Source organism: Nomascus leucogenys, chromosome 4 (assembly GCF_006542625.1).
Source record: "Nomascus leucogenys isolate Asia chromosome 4, Asia_NLE_v1, whole genome shotgun sequence".
NCBI classification, from domain to species: domain Eukaryota; kingdom Metazoa; phylum Chordata; class Mammalia; order Primates; family Hylobatidae; genus Nomascus; species Nomascus leucogenys.
In genome coordinates, this window is record NC_044384.1 from 58,218,863 (window position 1) to 58,235,543 (window position 16,681).

General features: G+C 40.3%; 1 protein-coding gene across 3 annotated transcripts in view; it reads left to right on the plus strand.

Annotated features, from left to right (window-relative positions):
• The window catches only part of ABHD3 (abhydrolase domain containing 3), a 56,274-nt gene that overhangs the window by 11,075 nt on the left and 28,518 nt on the right, over positions 1–16,681 (plus strand). Inside the window, exon 4 of one of the 3 annotated variants that reach the window (XM_030810656.1) lies at positions 9,367–9,412. In XM_030810656.1, coding sequence (XP_030666516.1) covers positions 9,367–9,412 — 46 coding nt within the window. The other 2 variants (XM_030810657.1, XM_030810659.1) reach the window with 2 other exon arrangements.

Consider the following 16,681-nt stretch of genomic DNA (forward strand, 5'->3'; position numbering starts at 1 on the left):
CCTAGACCTCACAGGGTTGTGTGGATTGCATGTAATGTGTATAAAGAATGTTGACTAGTACCGGGCCTATGGCAAACATTTTGTAAGTGTCAGCAATGAAACCTTAAGAAGTGAATTAGGACCATTGATTATATGGCTTAGGGAAAAGCCCCACTGTTGTAATCTGGTCAGATTAAAATGAGATACTTACTGCCTACACCTTACCGTTATTAATACCAAGAAGATGCCATTCCACGAGAGCCCAGAGACAACAGTGTGCCTGGCAAGCCAAAGGGTAGTACAGAGAGAAGGAAGGAAATGTCTTGCTAAGGTAGAGTGGCCGCTGGAATCGACATTGTCCTGTAATCCATGCCTCTGAGTCTGTTTTAGGTAATATGGTTTCCAGCAGTGACTTGTGACACTGGAGTAACAACTGTTACTTACAAGCACTATAAATTTAGAGCACTTTGCTTATTAAATAGGGCCAGTTCAGCTGGGTGTTTATTGACAAAATCTACAAAAATACCAAAGAGACACAGCTAAAAATCAAATGAGTGAAATGAAATATGAGAACATCAGAAAGCAGCTGAGTAAATTTTAGGATCACAGCTAAAGCAGGGAAGGGAAACGATTGCAATAAAATAGTATAAGATCACTGAAAGAATTAGCGATGCTAGTTGTATCATTCGTTTTCAGCTTCTTCACATTAAAGATACCTTTGACTCTTTTTCCCTTGTGGCCACTGGTTTTGAAATATACCTAAAAAATAAACTGCATTAATTAAATATTAACTTGCTATTCTTTTTTTAAAAAAATTCATAGGGCCGCTTAGAACTTATGATCAGCAAGAAATAACCAGAATTGCCACTTTGGTTGGTTACAATTAAATTTAGCTTTGCTGAGTGCCTGCCACATGATAGGCCCCATGCCAGGCATTATATATAGGTTATCCTACTTAGTATATACCCAGTTCAAGACACATATTATAAACCCCATTTTACCAAACAAAAAGCAGAAATTACTAACAAAAGAGTAATTTGATCAAAATTAGCTGGTGTGTGACAGGGTTAAGATTGAAATGTAGGGCCAGGTGCGGTGGCTCACGCCTATAATCCCAGCACTTTGGGAGGCTGAGGCAGGTGGATCACCTGAGGTCAGGAGTTCGAGGCCAGCCTGGCCAACATGGTGAAACCCCGTCTCTACTAAAAATACAAAAATTAGCCGAGTGTGGTGGCAGACGCCTGTAATCCCAGCTAGTTGGGAGGCTAAGGCAGAAGAACTGTTTGAACCTAGGAGACAGAGGTTGCAGTGAGCTGAGATTGCACCATTGCATTCCAGCCTGGGCAGCAAGAGCAAAACTCCGTCTTAAAAAAGAAAAGATTGGAATGTACAGGCTTATTACAGATAAACATATGATTTCTGTGAGGCTTTTTGAAATGTTGATAGTTCCTGAAAACCCTTCTTTACTACTATTGTATATCCTTGGATGCCTTAGGCTCTTAGCTTGGGAAAACCTAGCTCTTGCAATCCCATGATTGTTGCTTAATATGATAATGTATACCTGTGATATCATTGGGACTCAGTTTTATCAGGGAGATTCAAGACATGACAGGCAAACAACTCATGTTTCCTACTCAGATAATAGATTTTATAGGGAAAGAGTTGAAACGGGAAATAATGAGGTTCCTGAATTATGAATTGACTTTCAGTGTTCTCCATTACCATGTGATAATCATGAGTTAGGCATGTAATAGTGAATAATATACTCACATTAATTACTGCATTTGATTTCTGAAGCATCTTAGAAAAAGGTACATGAATTATGTTCATTTGTTTTACCACCTTTATGACCTTAGTAAGCTTGGAAATGTTTAGATAGTATCATTTCTTGAAAAGAATGTGTATTCTCTTGTTGGAATATGGTGTTCTATACATTTAAATTTGGTTAATATTGATAATGTTATTCAGACTATTTACAGCTCACTTTTATTGATAGAAGCATTTTAAAATATAGTTGTAGATTTTCTATTTCTCCATTTAATTCTATTAATTTTGCTTCATATATACGGAAGCTCTGTTAGACACATACACATTTAAGATTATTAGTCTTCTTATGAATTAACTTTTTATCATCATGAAATGTTCTTCTTAACCTCTGGTCATGAAGTTTGCTTTACCTGATATTATCATAGCCACTTCGTTCTTTTTTTGCTGAGTGTTTGTGTGATATATCTTTATTTACACTTTAACTTTCAGAGTATCTATGTCATTGTATTTAAAGTGTATTGCTTGTAGATAGCATGTAGTTAGATCTTGCTCTTTTTTTGTTTGTTTGTTTTTTGTTTTTTGTTTTTTTTTTGAGGCAGAGTCTCACTGTTGTTGACCTGGGCTGGAGTGCAATGGCATGATCTTGGCTCACTGCAACCTCCGCCTCCCAGGTTCCAGCAGTTCTCCTGCCTCAGCCTCCCAAGTAGCTGAGATTATAGGCACCCACCACCACACCAGGCTAATTTTTGTACTTTTAGTAGAGATGGGGTTTCGCCATGTTGGCCAGGCTGGTCTCAAACTCCTGACCTCAGGTAATCCACCTGCCTCGGCCTCCCAAAGTGCTGGGATTACAGGCATGAGCCATTGTGCCCAGCCAGATCTTGCTTTTTTTAAATCCTGACAATCTCCATCTTTTAATTGAGGTTCTTATTCATTTACATTTAATGTAATTGTTAATGTGGTGGATTTTTTTTTTTTTTTTTTTGAGACAGTCTTGCTCTGTTGCCCAGGCTGGAGTGCAGTGGCATGATCTTGACTCACTACAACCTCTGCCTCCTGGGTTCAAGCGATTCTCCTGCCTCAACCTCCTGAGTACCTGGGATTACAGGCACCTGCCACCACGCCTGGCTAATTTTTGTATTTTTAGTAGAGATGGGGTTTCACCATGTTGGCCAGGCTGGTTTCAAACTCCTGACCTCAAGTGATTTGCCTGCCTCAGCCTCCCAAAGTGCTGTAATTACAGAGGTGAGTCACCATGCCCAGCCCACAATTACATGTATTTTTTTTTTTTTTATATTGTTTCACAAATCACTGAGGTTCTACTTTTTTTGGACCTGTTTCCTCTTGTCCTATGTTCGAGCTGCAATTTGCAAATCCAGTGAATTTTTTATTTCAGATTTTATATTTTTTTCTAGAATTTCCATTGTAATAAATTTTATTGTGCTGAGATTTTCTATTTTTTTTTTTTTTAATTCTTTACAAGCTCCCCCACCCCCCCACCCTCAATGTTCTTGAGTTATAGTAGCTGCTGTAAAACTTCATCTGCTAGTTCTAACATCTGGACCATCTCGGGGTCAGTTAGGTTGTCTCTTGAGTATGGGTCATGTTTTCCTGTTTCTTCACGGTCTAGCAATTTGGGGGTGTGTTCTGGACAGTTTGAATGATCCATTGTAGAGACTCTGGATTCTGTTATATTTTCCCAAAAGAGTGTTGCTTTTTGTTTATTAGATAGTTAACTTGGCTGCGCTCAAACTTCAAACTCTCTCTCCTCTGTTGTAAATCACAGTTGAAATCTTTGTCCAGTTTTTTTAGCCTTAATTGGGTTGCTTGTAGTGTGTTTCACATATGTATAGATGAAGGATCAGCTAGAGATTTGGGCCCAGCTTTTAGTCAGAATTTAGTGCTCTTTCTCTGTGTATCCATTCTAAGATTTTTTTTCTGCTTGTTTTTCAACTTCTATTGTTGCCCCAAACTGTTTTAATAGTTCTTCAAGCCTGTGAGACTGAGCATTTCCCCTATTTTTTTTTTTTTTTTTTTTTTTTTTGAGACCAAATTTCACCGTTGTTGCCCAGTCTGGAGTGCAATGGTGTGATCTTGGCTCACTGCAACCTCCGCCTCCTGGATTCAAGCGATTCTCCTGCTTCAGCCTCCCAAGTAGCTGGGATTACAGGTGCCTGCCACCACGCCCAGCTAATTTTTATATTTTTAGTAGAGATGGTGTTTCACTGTGTTGGCCAGGCTGGTCTTGAACTCCTGACCTCAGGTAATCCACCCAACTTGGCCTCCCAAAGGGCTGAGATTACAGGTGTGAGCACCGCGCCCATCCAAGAGACTGAGCATTTCTGTCCAACTTTTATTTATCATTGAGTGATAACCAACTACTGCCTTCCCTCAGGTAAAAAAAGGAGAAGCTGTAAAAATTGAAAACTCACCCAGTATGGTTTTCATTTTCCTAGTGTCAACTCCCATTCAGTTTCTGCAGCTTTTTGTTGTCGTCGTTGTTGTTCTCTACTGCCTTTATATTTTTTCAAGAAGTATAGTTATTCTATGGAAAGCTTGGCCCTAAAGGATCTACCTGGACATTACTAGAGGCAGAACTTCCTTATCTTTTCTTTACCTGGAATTCAGAGCCTTATGTTTATTTTTGTCCTAACCTGTTTTTCCGTTCTTATTTTCTATTGTTACTGTCCATGTAACCACTTTTCAACTGGTAATTGATTTTTCATCCCTTAGAACATTTAATACATTCTCACCTTATATCTTTGCTTGGATTACTCCCTTTACAATGTATCTCACACTTGCCTTTTGCTGGAATCTTTACTATTTTTCAAGTCCTAACATAAGATCTATCTACCTTTTATGAAGCTTTTCTTCATTTTGCCCATCCTGACCTCATAGGGTTTTATTGTCTATACCACTCCTTGGACATTGAATCCTATACTGTCTTGTTTTATTACTTTTGTTGTAGTCACTCAACTGAAAATATGGTGCATATCTTTTCAATCTAACTAGATTGTACCCTCCTTGAGGCCAGGAACCTTATGTTGATATTTTGTTTCTCTACTACAGGCTCTAACTCAATCTTTAGTTCAGTAAATATTATTGAATGAATAAATGAGTTATTCCAATATTAATATTCATGTAAAGTGCTTAGAACATGATCTGGCACATAGTAAACACTAGTAAACAGTATCTGTTGTTATTATTATTACCTGAAATCAATCATATGACTAGCTGATCCCTGAATGTTCCTCTCATTCTACCCTTTGCTGATTTTCATTTCTATTGTTAGACTTAAAGATTTGGGGAATCTTAGAACTGAAATATTTCAGATTGCCTGATAAAATCACAGATTTGGAAACTAGGCCTAGACAGGTACTCAAAACCTATGGAAGTTTCGCTGCTTTTCTTAGGTGCCCAAGCTCAGAGTCTGCTACTTTTTTTGTTTTTGTTTTTTGACACAAGCTCTCCATCACCCAGGCCGGAGTGCAATGGTGTGATCACAGCACTGCAACCTTGACTTCCAGGGTTCAAGCCTGAGCAGATTCGAGGCTCTCTGGTCCATCTCACTGTGACAGTGGTTCTCATCCTAGGGGCAGTTTTTCCCCCAGGGAACATTTGGCAATGTCTGGAGACATTTTTGGTTGTTATGCCTGTGGCATGTGCTACTGGCATCTAGTTGGTAGAGGCCAGAGATGCTGCTGAGTATCCTATAATGCACAGGACAGCACTGCTACAAAGAATTATTTGGGCTGAAATGTCCATAGTACTAAAGATTGAGAAACTCTGTGCTATAGGTAGTCTCTTCCTTTTATTTAACCTTCATTAAAGGACACCCACCTGCTTCCCTGGTTAATGGGTTATCTTGTCACAGAAAGTTCTTCTTACCAGATTTGTTCTTTATTTGATATTTCTTCTCTTTATATTTGCCTTGTTTTCAGGAAAAAAATTATATAGTTCAAATATGTACGAAAAATATGCTTTGCAGAACAATTTCCCTCATATACACGCCCTTTAGAATTGTTTGAGGTAACTGTAAAAATTAATTGGAGAGAGCTGTTACAGAAGCTTAACAGAGGCGGCTGGGCGTGGTGGCTCATGTCTGTAATCCCAGCACTTTAGGAGGCCAAGGCAGGTAGATCACGAGGTCAGGAGATCAAGACCGTCCTGGCTAACACGGTGAAACCCTGTCTCTACTAAAAAAAATACAAAAAATTAGCCAGGCGTGGTGGCAGGCACCTGTAGTCCCAGCTACTCGGGAGGCTGAAGCAGGAGAATGGCTTGAACCTGGGAGGTGGAGCTTGCAGTGAGCCGAGAGTGCACCACTGCACTCCAGCAGGGGCAACACAGCAAGACTCTGTCTCAAAAAAAAAAAAAAAAAAAAAAAAAGCAGGCTGGGCACAGTGGCTCATACCTGTAATCCCAAAACTTTAGGAGGCCAAGACGAAAGGATTGTTTTGAGCTCACAAGTTCAAGACCAGCCTGGGCAACATAGGGAGACCCCATCTCAACAAAAAATTTAAAAATTAGCCAGACGTGGTGGCATGCCCCTGTAGTCCCAGCTACTCGGGAGGCTGAGAATCACATGAGCCCAGGAGGTTGAGGCTGCAGTGAGCCGTGATTGTGTCACTGCACTCCAGCCTGGACAACAGTAAGACCTTATCTCTAAAGAAAAAAAGAAGAAGAGGTTAAGAGATTTTTCAGTGCCTTAGGAATAGTAGTTTCACAGCCAGCCCTTTTAGCTCAGTGTATCCTGATGACTGTCAGGGTAGCAAAGGGGTTAAATGAAAAGAGCTGGTTGCTCATCCCCAGCTGGAGTGGGAGAAAGGGCAGGATGGCAACCTTCTTTCTGCCGTCCTCTGTAGCTGCTTTGCTTCCTCATTCTTCCTTATCTCTCTGCCCCACGTCCAGGGCTTGAAGTATGCAATGATGACTGCTACTGATTGAACGTGGTTAGGATCAAAGTCTTATGGAGTGGTCAGTACAATTCGTCCTCTAGCAAGAGCTACCAGAACTATGATCCACTTTCCAAAGTTGCCTGAAGGAAAGTGCAAATATCCCACTCTGCAGTTTAGAAGAAAATCCCAGATGTACAGGCTGCTTTTTCATGAGTTTGCAGATGATCTTTTTCTTTCCCCTCACTAATGTTCTTGCCTTCTCTCACTGGCAGTCACATGATGACATCTTGCTCCAGAAGCCATTTTAATCCTTATTTAATGTTTGTACTCTAAAGTGGTTCTTTTCTGAGTGACTGGGAGCTTCAAGTTTCAAGGTCATAATTAACTTTAGCACTGGTTCCTGTGTGACTTAAGTGCTTATGCAAGTAAATACAAATGGCCAACTGAAATTTTATTTATATCAAGACATCTTGCCATTGTTTTTAACAAGAAAAGATAAAGGAGTCACTGAGCCTACTCTGACTTTTCTGAATGTATTTATAGTTTATTTAAGATTTCTCTGGCCAGGCACGGTGGCTCATGCCTGTAATCCCAGCATTTGGGAGGCCAAGGCAGGAGGATCACTTGAGCCCAAGAGTTAGAGACCAACCTGGGCAACATGGTGAGATCCTGTTTTTACAAATAACTTATAAAAATTAGCGAGGCTGGCCAGGCACGGTGGCTCACGCCTGTAATCCCAACACTTTGAGAGGCTGAGGCAGACAGACCACTTACGATTAGGAGTTTTAGAACAATCTGGCTAACATGGGGAAACCCCATCTCTACTAAAAGTACAAAAATTAGCTGGATGTGGTGGCACGTGCCTGTAATCCCAGCTACTCAGGAGGCTGAGGCAGGAGAATCACTTGAATCTGGGAGATGGAGGTTGCAATGAGCCGAGATCATGTCACTGCACTCCAGCCTGGGTGATAGAGCGAGACTCTGTCTCAAAAAAAAAAGAAAAAAAAATTAGCTGGGCCGTGTTGGTGTGCACCTGTGGTCCCAGCTACTCAGCAGGCTGAGGCAGGAGAATTGCCTGAGCACGAGAGGCTGAGGCTGCAGTGAGCTGTGACTGCGCCACCGCACTCCAGCCTGAGTGACAGTGAGACCACGGTCTCAAAAAACAAAAAGATTTATCTTAGGTGAGTTAATAAAATGTAATATTTCTAGTTTTTTCTCAAATAGGATTTCTCTTCTTTCAACTGGGCCTAATAAAATTTTCTATACGACTTTTCAGTTGCAAGAAAATTCCTTTGCAAGAACATAGCCTGCATACCACATTAAATGAAGGTGGTGTGCCTTGAGATCTAACCTCCCTGAGAAGAGAGTCAGAGTTGTGTATGTTCTATACAGCAGTAGGTTCTTTGTTGCTTAGAACCTGTACAGTGCTCAGCAGCACCCTGCAAGAAGAGATTTGGAATCTTAAATGGCCTTGGTTGGTTGAATAGGTAATCAGACAAAAACAAAATGAATTTTAATTGTTATGAATATAGACTCACTAAATCAGTGAGAACCTGTGTAGACACAAATCAAGATTTTGTCTAAGGATGGTAAAAATACATATCTGGGCCTGTGGCTGCCTGAAAGTTAAATGAGAGATACATATTTTAAGTACTGAATAACTTTTGAAACCAGCACGACACTACAACTACCATTATTACTAATAGCTAACTTTCACCGAGTACTTACTTGAGCCAACATTGATCTAAACCCTTTACATTGATCTGAGCCCATTTACCCAGCAGATGCAAACAGGATCAGAGAAAGCACAAGGTCATCTTTCCTCCCTAGGTCAACTGAACGCTAAGCAGTAGCATAATGGGGCCCATCCCACCAGCTCAGGCACCAGGCTCTTTGTGGCTCTACCTGTGATGTTTACACCTCATGTAAAATTCTGGTGTCCATGTTTGCTGAGCCTTAAGGGAACAAGAGCTATTTCTTAGAATATAAATAGATACGTATGAATGTTACAAATGCAATGGGTAGAGGGTATATATTTTTTCTTTGTTTAAAGCAAAAACAAGGCCAGATGCAGTGGCTCACGCCTGTAATCCCAACACTTTGGGAGGCCGAGGTGGGCGGATCACCTGAGGTCAGGAGTTCAAGACCAGCCTGGTCAACATGGTGAAACTCTGTGTCTACTAAAAATATACACACACAAAAAAATTAGCCAGGCATGGTTGTGGGTGCTTGTAATCCCAGCTACTAAGGAGGCTGAGGCAGGAGAATTGCTTGAACCCCGGGAGGTGGAGGTTGCAGTGAGCTGAGATCGCACCATTGCACTCCAGCCTGGGTGACAAGAGCGAGACTCCATCTCAAAAAAAAAAAAAAAAAAAAAAGCAAAAACATTTAAATTTGACTTGTATTTAGAATTGTTTTAAAAACACTTGTTGGAGGCCCACGTATGTGCGTAGGAAGAAGTTGGAAATATTCTACTCTTGGTAGGAAAAATTAACATCACTTCAGTATACAATTTTCTAATTTGAACCCACATGTGGAATTAAGAGAACTGGAATTTTATTTTAGTGCATTGCATTTAGATGAAATTGTCAAACACTACACCTATAAGATAGATTTTTAAAATCTTTTAGTGCTCTAAATCAGTGTCAGTAAGATGACTTTAATATTACCTCATGAGCAAGAATTGTGTAAAAATAACAAAAATTGCTTTCCTGGTTTTTAGATGTGTGGTTTTTAACAACAGAGGAGTGGCGGGGGAGAATCTCTTGGTAAGTAAATTTAAATGACAACAGTCTTAACTTTTTAAAGAATCATTTCTAGTTTTATAACAAAAAGCATATTCTTTTTATTTAAAATAACTCTGTTTATGTAAGCAATACAAATTTATTATACAAAAATACAGATATGGAAAAAAGGAAATTTACAAGACCGATAATTATATAACCAAAGAAATTCCCTTAGTCTGTGTTCATTCAGATTTCATATATAAATAAAATATATATATTTCTATTTTTATAAAAATTAAGATTCTATTTTGTAACTAAACTTTTGTACTTACTACATTTTAGCATCAATAGTAATTCACCTTCATCTTTTTTTTCTACCCTCTCAACCCAGCTTTTCCTGACTCTGGGAAGAACTGAGAAGAGAAGGCCTCATTTTTAATGCAAAACACATTTTCTTTAAAAATTAACCAATGCAAAACAAATTAACTAATACAGTGATTTTTTTTTTCCACTTATGAAATTTACATTTGTCATGAAACAATTTTGTATGTTATATGCCTGTTTGCCAGCTGAAGTTTACATGGCGGAAATGTTATTGAAACCTTTTAAAATTTATATCAGGTCTTTTTTTTCCCCCTCTAATTCTGAGTTTTTGCTAAGACAGATCTTTCACCTCTTAGAAAATCACTCTATCTGATGTTTAAATCTGTGAGTTGGAATGAGAAATATTCCACTCGCTAAAATTTTCTTCAGCTTTTTAACTTTTTACAATCTCAACAGGTCAAAGGCAATTCTACTAGAATTGAAAGAAACTTTTTTTGGGTCATTGATAGAGAATGACATTAAGACTATAAATAAGTCATGCTGGAAATAAAAATTTACAATCAGGTCACAAGTGTCAACACTTTATAAGAACTTGGGAAGAAAAAACCTCTTGTACTTTGCTTTACAGTGACTTAGGCACTGCAGGAAATGAAAATCATACGATTTCGAAAGCAAAAGTTACAGAGTGTTATGATCCTACTTAAGTGCCTTGTAATAAATAGCTTGACGTGAAGGTTCATATTTCCTCAGTCAGTCCAGCCCTTTAGGAATCTCGTAGACAGATAGTACTCTAAAGGGAAAGATTTGAATGTGTCACTGTGGCCCTGGCCCAGGTAAATCATTTTGAGCAGCTCCTGTCTGCTGTGCATTCTTCCAGGACACAAAGCACGGGGGGAAGACATGGTCTGAGGCTCTCAAGGAAATAATGTGCTGCAAAGCCAAGCTCGTTAGTTCTTTATGAAGTGAGGGACAAAGATCTGTTCATTCAGCAAAGCCGTGGTGTGTGCCTGTTAAATCGGGCACTGTGCAAGGCAATAGGGTGAAGATATACATATTAATGAGACACAGCCCTAATCTTTAGGAGCTCAAACTTTAGTTGTGGGAGAGAGAGTCAAGTCCATAAAAATATACACAGTGCTAAGTGTTTAACAGTAGCCTTTGTTAAGGCTACAGAGCACAAAGGGAAAGAGTAACAAAGCACCTGAGGGAGGTGGGAGAACTTAGAGAGGAGGTAGTGTTCTGAGTTGGATCTTGAGGGCTGTGGTATTGAACCTCCAAAGGGGAGAGAGAGGCTCTCTCAGCGCAAAGACCAAGGTATTATAAAGTGCGTGCAGTAGCAGCTACTTAACTATGGCTGGATGATGATGATAATTTTATCTAATATTTATGTAATCCGTAGAATGTATCAGTTATGTCTTTTCCTATTTAATCTTCAGAAATAGAAACAGCCCAACGATTTAGGTAAGTGTAGCCCCCATTATCCCCCATTTCCTTTTGGAGACAGGGTCTTGCCCTGTTGCCCAGGCTGGAGTGCAGTGGCACAATCACGGCTCACTGTAGCCTTGACCGCCTGGGCTCAAGTGATCCTTCCACCTCAGCTTTCCAAGTAGGTGGAACCAGAAGTGTGTGCCACCATGCCTGGCTGATTTTTTATTTATTTGTTTGTTTGTTTTGTAGAGATGGAGTCTCACTCTGTTGCCCAGGCTGCTCTTAAACTCCTGGGCTCAAGCGATGCTCCCAAAGTGCTGAGATTCCAGGCGTGAGCCACTGCACCTGGCCCCTGTCCTGCATTTTACAGATGAAGAAAACAAGACACTGGTAGGTTAGGAACTTACCCCTCCCAATAAATGACAGAGCCAGGATTCAGACCCAGGTGATCTATGTGCTTATGTTTTTGACCATTATGCTTTATGCTTTCTTACTCTTCTGGAAGTGACAGGAATTTTCTAGAAGGGTAGGGCCAGAATCACATGTAGAATCCTAAGAACCTGGTATTGAGTCATTGATATTTTGAAGCAAGGGCATAATTTGATCATGGTCATGTTTTAGAAAGAGAACCATGGCAGTGGTGTGTAGGAAAGAAAGAGATGAGGGGAAGGAGGCTGGAGGCTGGAGGCTAGGAGGCCAGTTAGAAAGCAGTTACTACAGACCTACATGTAGTTTGGAGTTTGAAAGCAGATGGAGGGGGAATAAAGAAGAGAGAACAAAAATGAGTAGTATTCATGGGGAAGAAAATAGTCGTATTGTGGGGAAGTAAAGACAAGGGAGTCAAGGGTAATATTTCTAGCTTGGCTGGCTGATGGAAGATGCTGGTATTTGCTGAAATAGGAAATTTAGAAGAATTTGTGAGATTATGATGTAACAAAGATAACAGATTCCATTTTAGATGTTTAGGGTGCTTTTAGATCATCCTGGTGGAAATTTTTAGTAAGTTTTTGGATGTACTGGACTGGCCTTCAGGAGAAATAGGCAAGCAAGAGAGAGACAGACTGAGATTATCAGTGTGCAGATAGAAGTTGAAGCTCAGGAGTAGTTGAGATTAGTTAGGGCACGTGTAGAGTAAAAGGGGAGACTGATGGTTAGAAGCTTAAGAAACAGCAGGCTGGGAGTGGTGGCTCACACTTTGGGAGGCCCAGGTAGGAGGATCACTTGAGCCCAGAAGTTGAAGACCAGCCTGGGCAACATATTGAAACCCTGTCTCAAATATATATGTGTGTGTGTGTATATGTATATACACACACACATTTAAAAAAGAAACTACAAATAGGAGGAGAGAAAAAGAGAAGAAGGATGCTTTAAAAACATTCTCTCCTTAGCATTTAAAGTTAATTAGAAATTTGCTTTGAAATAGTACAGCAACCCAGTGATTTTCAGCCCATAAGCTTTAATTGTATTTTTGAAAAACCTCCAAGAAAAATTCACCGAGTTCTAAGTAAGATAAGAGTAGCTGGGTCTCTGGAGTCTTACGCAGTGTGTCAGTTAAATTTTGATTAACTAGTACCCCCCAGCAAATATGTGTCTCAAAATAGCGAATAACACACTGAGCTGTTAGAGTTACAGTCTGGCAGGCAGCTTGGGTTTATGTAGCAGAAAGTACCTCAGACTCAGTATAAGCCCCAAGTTCAAGTTCTGTTGTCACCACTAACCAGCTATAAGTGATAAAATACAAGTCAGATAACCTTTCTGTTTCTCTTTTTCTTAACTGAAATATGATAATAATGTGTACTTGCCACCTCACAAGGATGTTTCAAGTTCACTTGAAATAATAAACATGAGACTGGGCACGGTGGCTCACACCTGTAATCCCAACACTTTGGGAGGCTGAAGCGGGCGGATCACTTGAGGCCAGGAGTTCGAGATCAGCCTGGCCAATATGGTGAAACCCTGTCTCTACTAAAAATACAAAAAAATTAGCCGGGTGTAGTGACACATACCTGTAGTCCCAGCTACTTAGGAGGCTGAGACAGGAGAATCATTTGAACCCAGGAGGTGGAGGTTGCAGTGAGCCAAGATGGCATCACTACACTCCAGCCTGGGTGACAGAGCAAGACTCCATCTCAAAAACAAACAAACAAAAAGAAATAATAAACTTGAAATACCTTGTAAGATAAAGCTTTTTAGGGCCAGGCACAGTGGCTCATGCCTGTAATCCCAGCACTTTGGGAGGCTGAGGCAGGCAGATCACTTGAGCCCAGGAGTTCAAGACCAGCCTGGCCAACATGGCAAAACCCCATTTCTATTAAATTAAAAAATAATAAAATATAAAAATAGGCCAGGCGCGGTGGCTCACGCCTGTAATTCCAGCACTTTGGGAGGCTGAGGTGCGCAGATCATGAGGTCAGGAGTTTGAGACCAGTCTGGCCAACATGCCGAAATTCCGTCTCTACCAAAAATACAAAGTAACCAGGCATGGTGGCACATGCCTGTAATCCCAGCTACTCGGGATGCTGAGGCAGGAAAATCATTTGAATCCAGGAGGCAAAGGTTGCAGTGAGCCCAGATCGTGCCAATGCACTCCAGCCTGGGCGACAGAGCAATACTCCGTCTCAAAAAAATTTAATTAATTAAAATTAAAATTAAAAAAAGTTTTTTATAACCCAAGGCATAACTGCTACTGTATTAACTCGTTAGATCATTAGGGTATAAGAAGTATACATTTAATTAATTAGTTTACTTCCTTGAATTTCTTTTTTAAAGTACTTGTTCTAAATGGATATAATTACCTTTGGTCATTCTACATCCTTATTACTCTTTTTTGAGTTGGATCAAAAAATGAGATGCTAATATTGATTATTAGAGCTAACGTTGATATTTAGATCCCTTGATAATCCTGCTTCTTTCTGTCTTCAAGCTAAGAACAATTACTGTTTCATACTAGAGGAACTCTGATATTTATTTATACCTCACCTTGTTCCAGAAAGAATTTAATGTAGCTCAGACCCAGAGTAAGCGAGACTTTAGGGCAGGCATAAAAAAGAACAAAAGATGAATCAGCAGAGATCAAACAGGAAGGAACTGTCTCTAACAGAAATTAGCTCACAAGAACTAGCAAAGGTGAAATGAAATTTAGGGTAAGCAGTTCTCCTAGGAGTGGAAATGTTAGAGATATACTTAGAATTTATAGAGATTACTATGGCTCCTACAAAGGAGAATAAGGAAGTAGAAATTTTCCACTGCCATTCTGTCCTCATTTCCAATTAGTTATTGTAGGATTGAGGGAAAGCCAAAGGCCTTTCTTATTAGGAAATGAGCATCCTATACACCTTTTCTCCTTGGGTCTGTTTCCTGCAGGAGACAGACAGTCCTAGTCTCAGTAGAGCAAACCTCAGATATTCCTGTAGGGTTCTAGGAGCCTTGGAATAGACAGGACTTTTTCTTCTGTCCTGCAGATTGGTTTTCAAGGATAGGAATCCAAGTTACCCACAAAGTCTCTAACATTGTTGATTACTTTGTAAACTTAGTTTAGGAATGGTAATTTACAAATAACTTAGCCAAAATTTGTTGAAAGCTATCTTTAGTTATAGGATCTATAACTAAAAGCTACAAATTTAGTTATAGATCCTATAACTAATATTCAAAATAGGCAAATCTGTAGACACAGACAGCTATTTTTAGTTATAGGATCTATAACTAAAATTATAGATCCTATATAAAGTTATAGGATCTTGGGTTCCCTATTTTTAGTTATAGGATCATGCAGACTTCTGTGTTCCTAACCCAGTAAGAAAAGCATCCTAGCTTCTTTGGAAAATAGTCTGGCAGTTCCTCCAAAAGTTAAAATAGAGTTACCATGTGACCCAGAAATTCCTGAAATGAAAATATATGTTCTCACAAAAACTTACACATGGGCCAGGCACAGTGGCTCATACCTGTAATCCCAGCACTTTGGGAGGCCGAGGCAGGAGGATCACTTGAGTCCAGGAGTTCAAGACCAGTCTAGGCAACATAGTAAGACCTTGTCTCTACAAAAACAAAAAATAGCCAAGTGTGGTGGCATGTGCCTGTTATACCAGCTACTTGGGAGGCTAGGTGCAGGAGGATTGCTTGAGCCCCAGGAGTTTGAGGCTGCAGTGAGCTGTGTTTGTGCCATTGCACTCCAGCTTAGGCAACAGAGACCCTGTCTCTAAAAAAATAAAAATAGGTTGGGCACGGTGGCTCACACCTGTAATCCCAGCACTTTGGGAGGCTGAGGCGGGTGAATCACAAGGTCAGGAGATCGAGACCATGCTGGCTAATATGGTGAAACCCTGTCTCTACTAAAATACAAAAAAATTAGCCGGGTGTGGTGGTGCGTGCCTGTAGTCCCAGCTACTCAGGAGGCTGAGGCAGGGGAATCACTTGAACCTGGGAGGTGGAGGTTGCAGTGAGCCGAGATCACGCCACTGCACTCCAGCCTGGCGACAGAGCAAGACTTCGTCTCAAAAAGTAAATAAATAAATATAAGAACTTAAAACAAAAAAGTAAAAAAACCTGTACATAAATATTTACAGCAGCATTATTCGTAATAGCCAAAAGGTAGAAACAACCCAGATATTCATCAACAGATGAATGGATAAACAAAATGTGATAGCTCCATATCCTGGAATACTATTCCACATTAAAAAGGAATGAAGTCGGCTGGGCGCGGTGGCTCACGCCTGTAATTCCAGCACTTTGGGAAGCCCAGGCGGGTGGGTCACGAGGTCAGGAGATCCAGACCATCCTGGCTAACATGGTGAAACTCCATCTCTACTAAAAATACAACAAAAAAATTTGCCAGGCGTGGTGGCGGGCGCCTGTAGTCCCAGCTACTCCGGAGGCTGAGGCAGGAGAATGACGTGAACCCAGGAGGCGGAGCTTGCAGTGAGCCAAGATCATGCCACTGCACTCCAGCCTGGGCAACAGAGCGAGACTCTGTCTCAAAAAAAAAAAAAAAGAATGAAGTCTTGAATGCATGGGCACTTTGAAAGCATTATGCTAAGTGAAGAAGCTCATCTCAACAGGCCACATATTGTATAAGTCCATTTATATGAAATATTCAAAATAGGCAAATCTATAGACACAGAAAGTAGATTAATGGTCACCTAAGGCTTGAGGTGGAGGATGATTGCTAATAGTAGGAGGTTTCTTTTTGGTGTGATAAAAATATTCTTAAATTATGATGGCACAACTCTGAATATATTAAGAACCATTGACTTGTACGTGAATTATGGCATGGAAATTACATCTCATAAAGCTTTTAAAAAGAAAATCCTCCTTTAGGTGCTTTCTAGTTCAAGTTAGGGCTGGCTCAGCAGGTAAGGGAGGGCCAAGAAGGTCAAGCAGAAGCTGGAAAATAATTTAAAGCAGCACTGCCCAAAATGTGGCCTGTGGACCAACTCTATTCCTCAGGGTACCTGACTCTAGTCCCAGACAAGATGAGGAGCTGAGATAGAATGTCAGCCAACTTAGGGCCGGATGCGGTGGCTTATGCCTGTAATCCCAGCACTTTGGTAGGCCAAGGTGGGT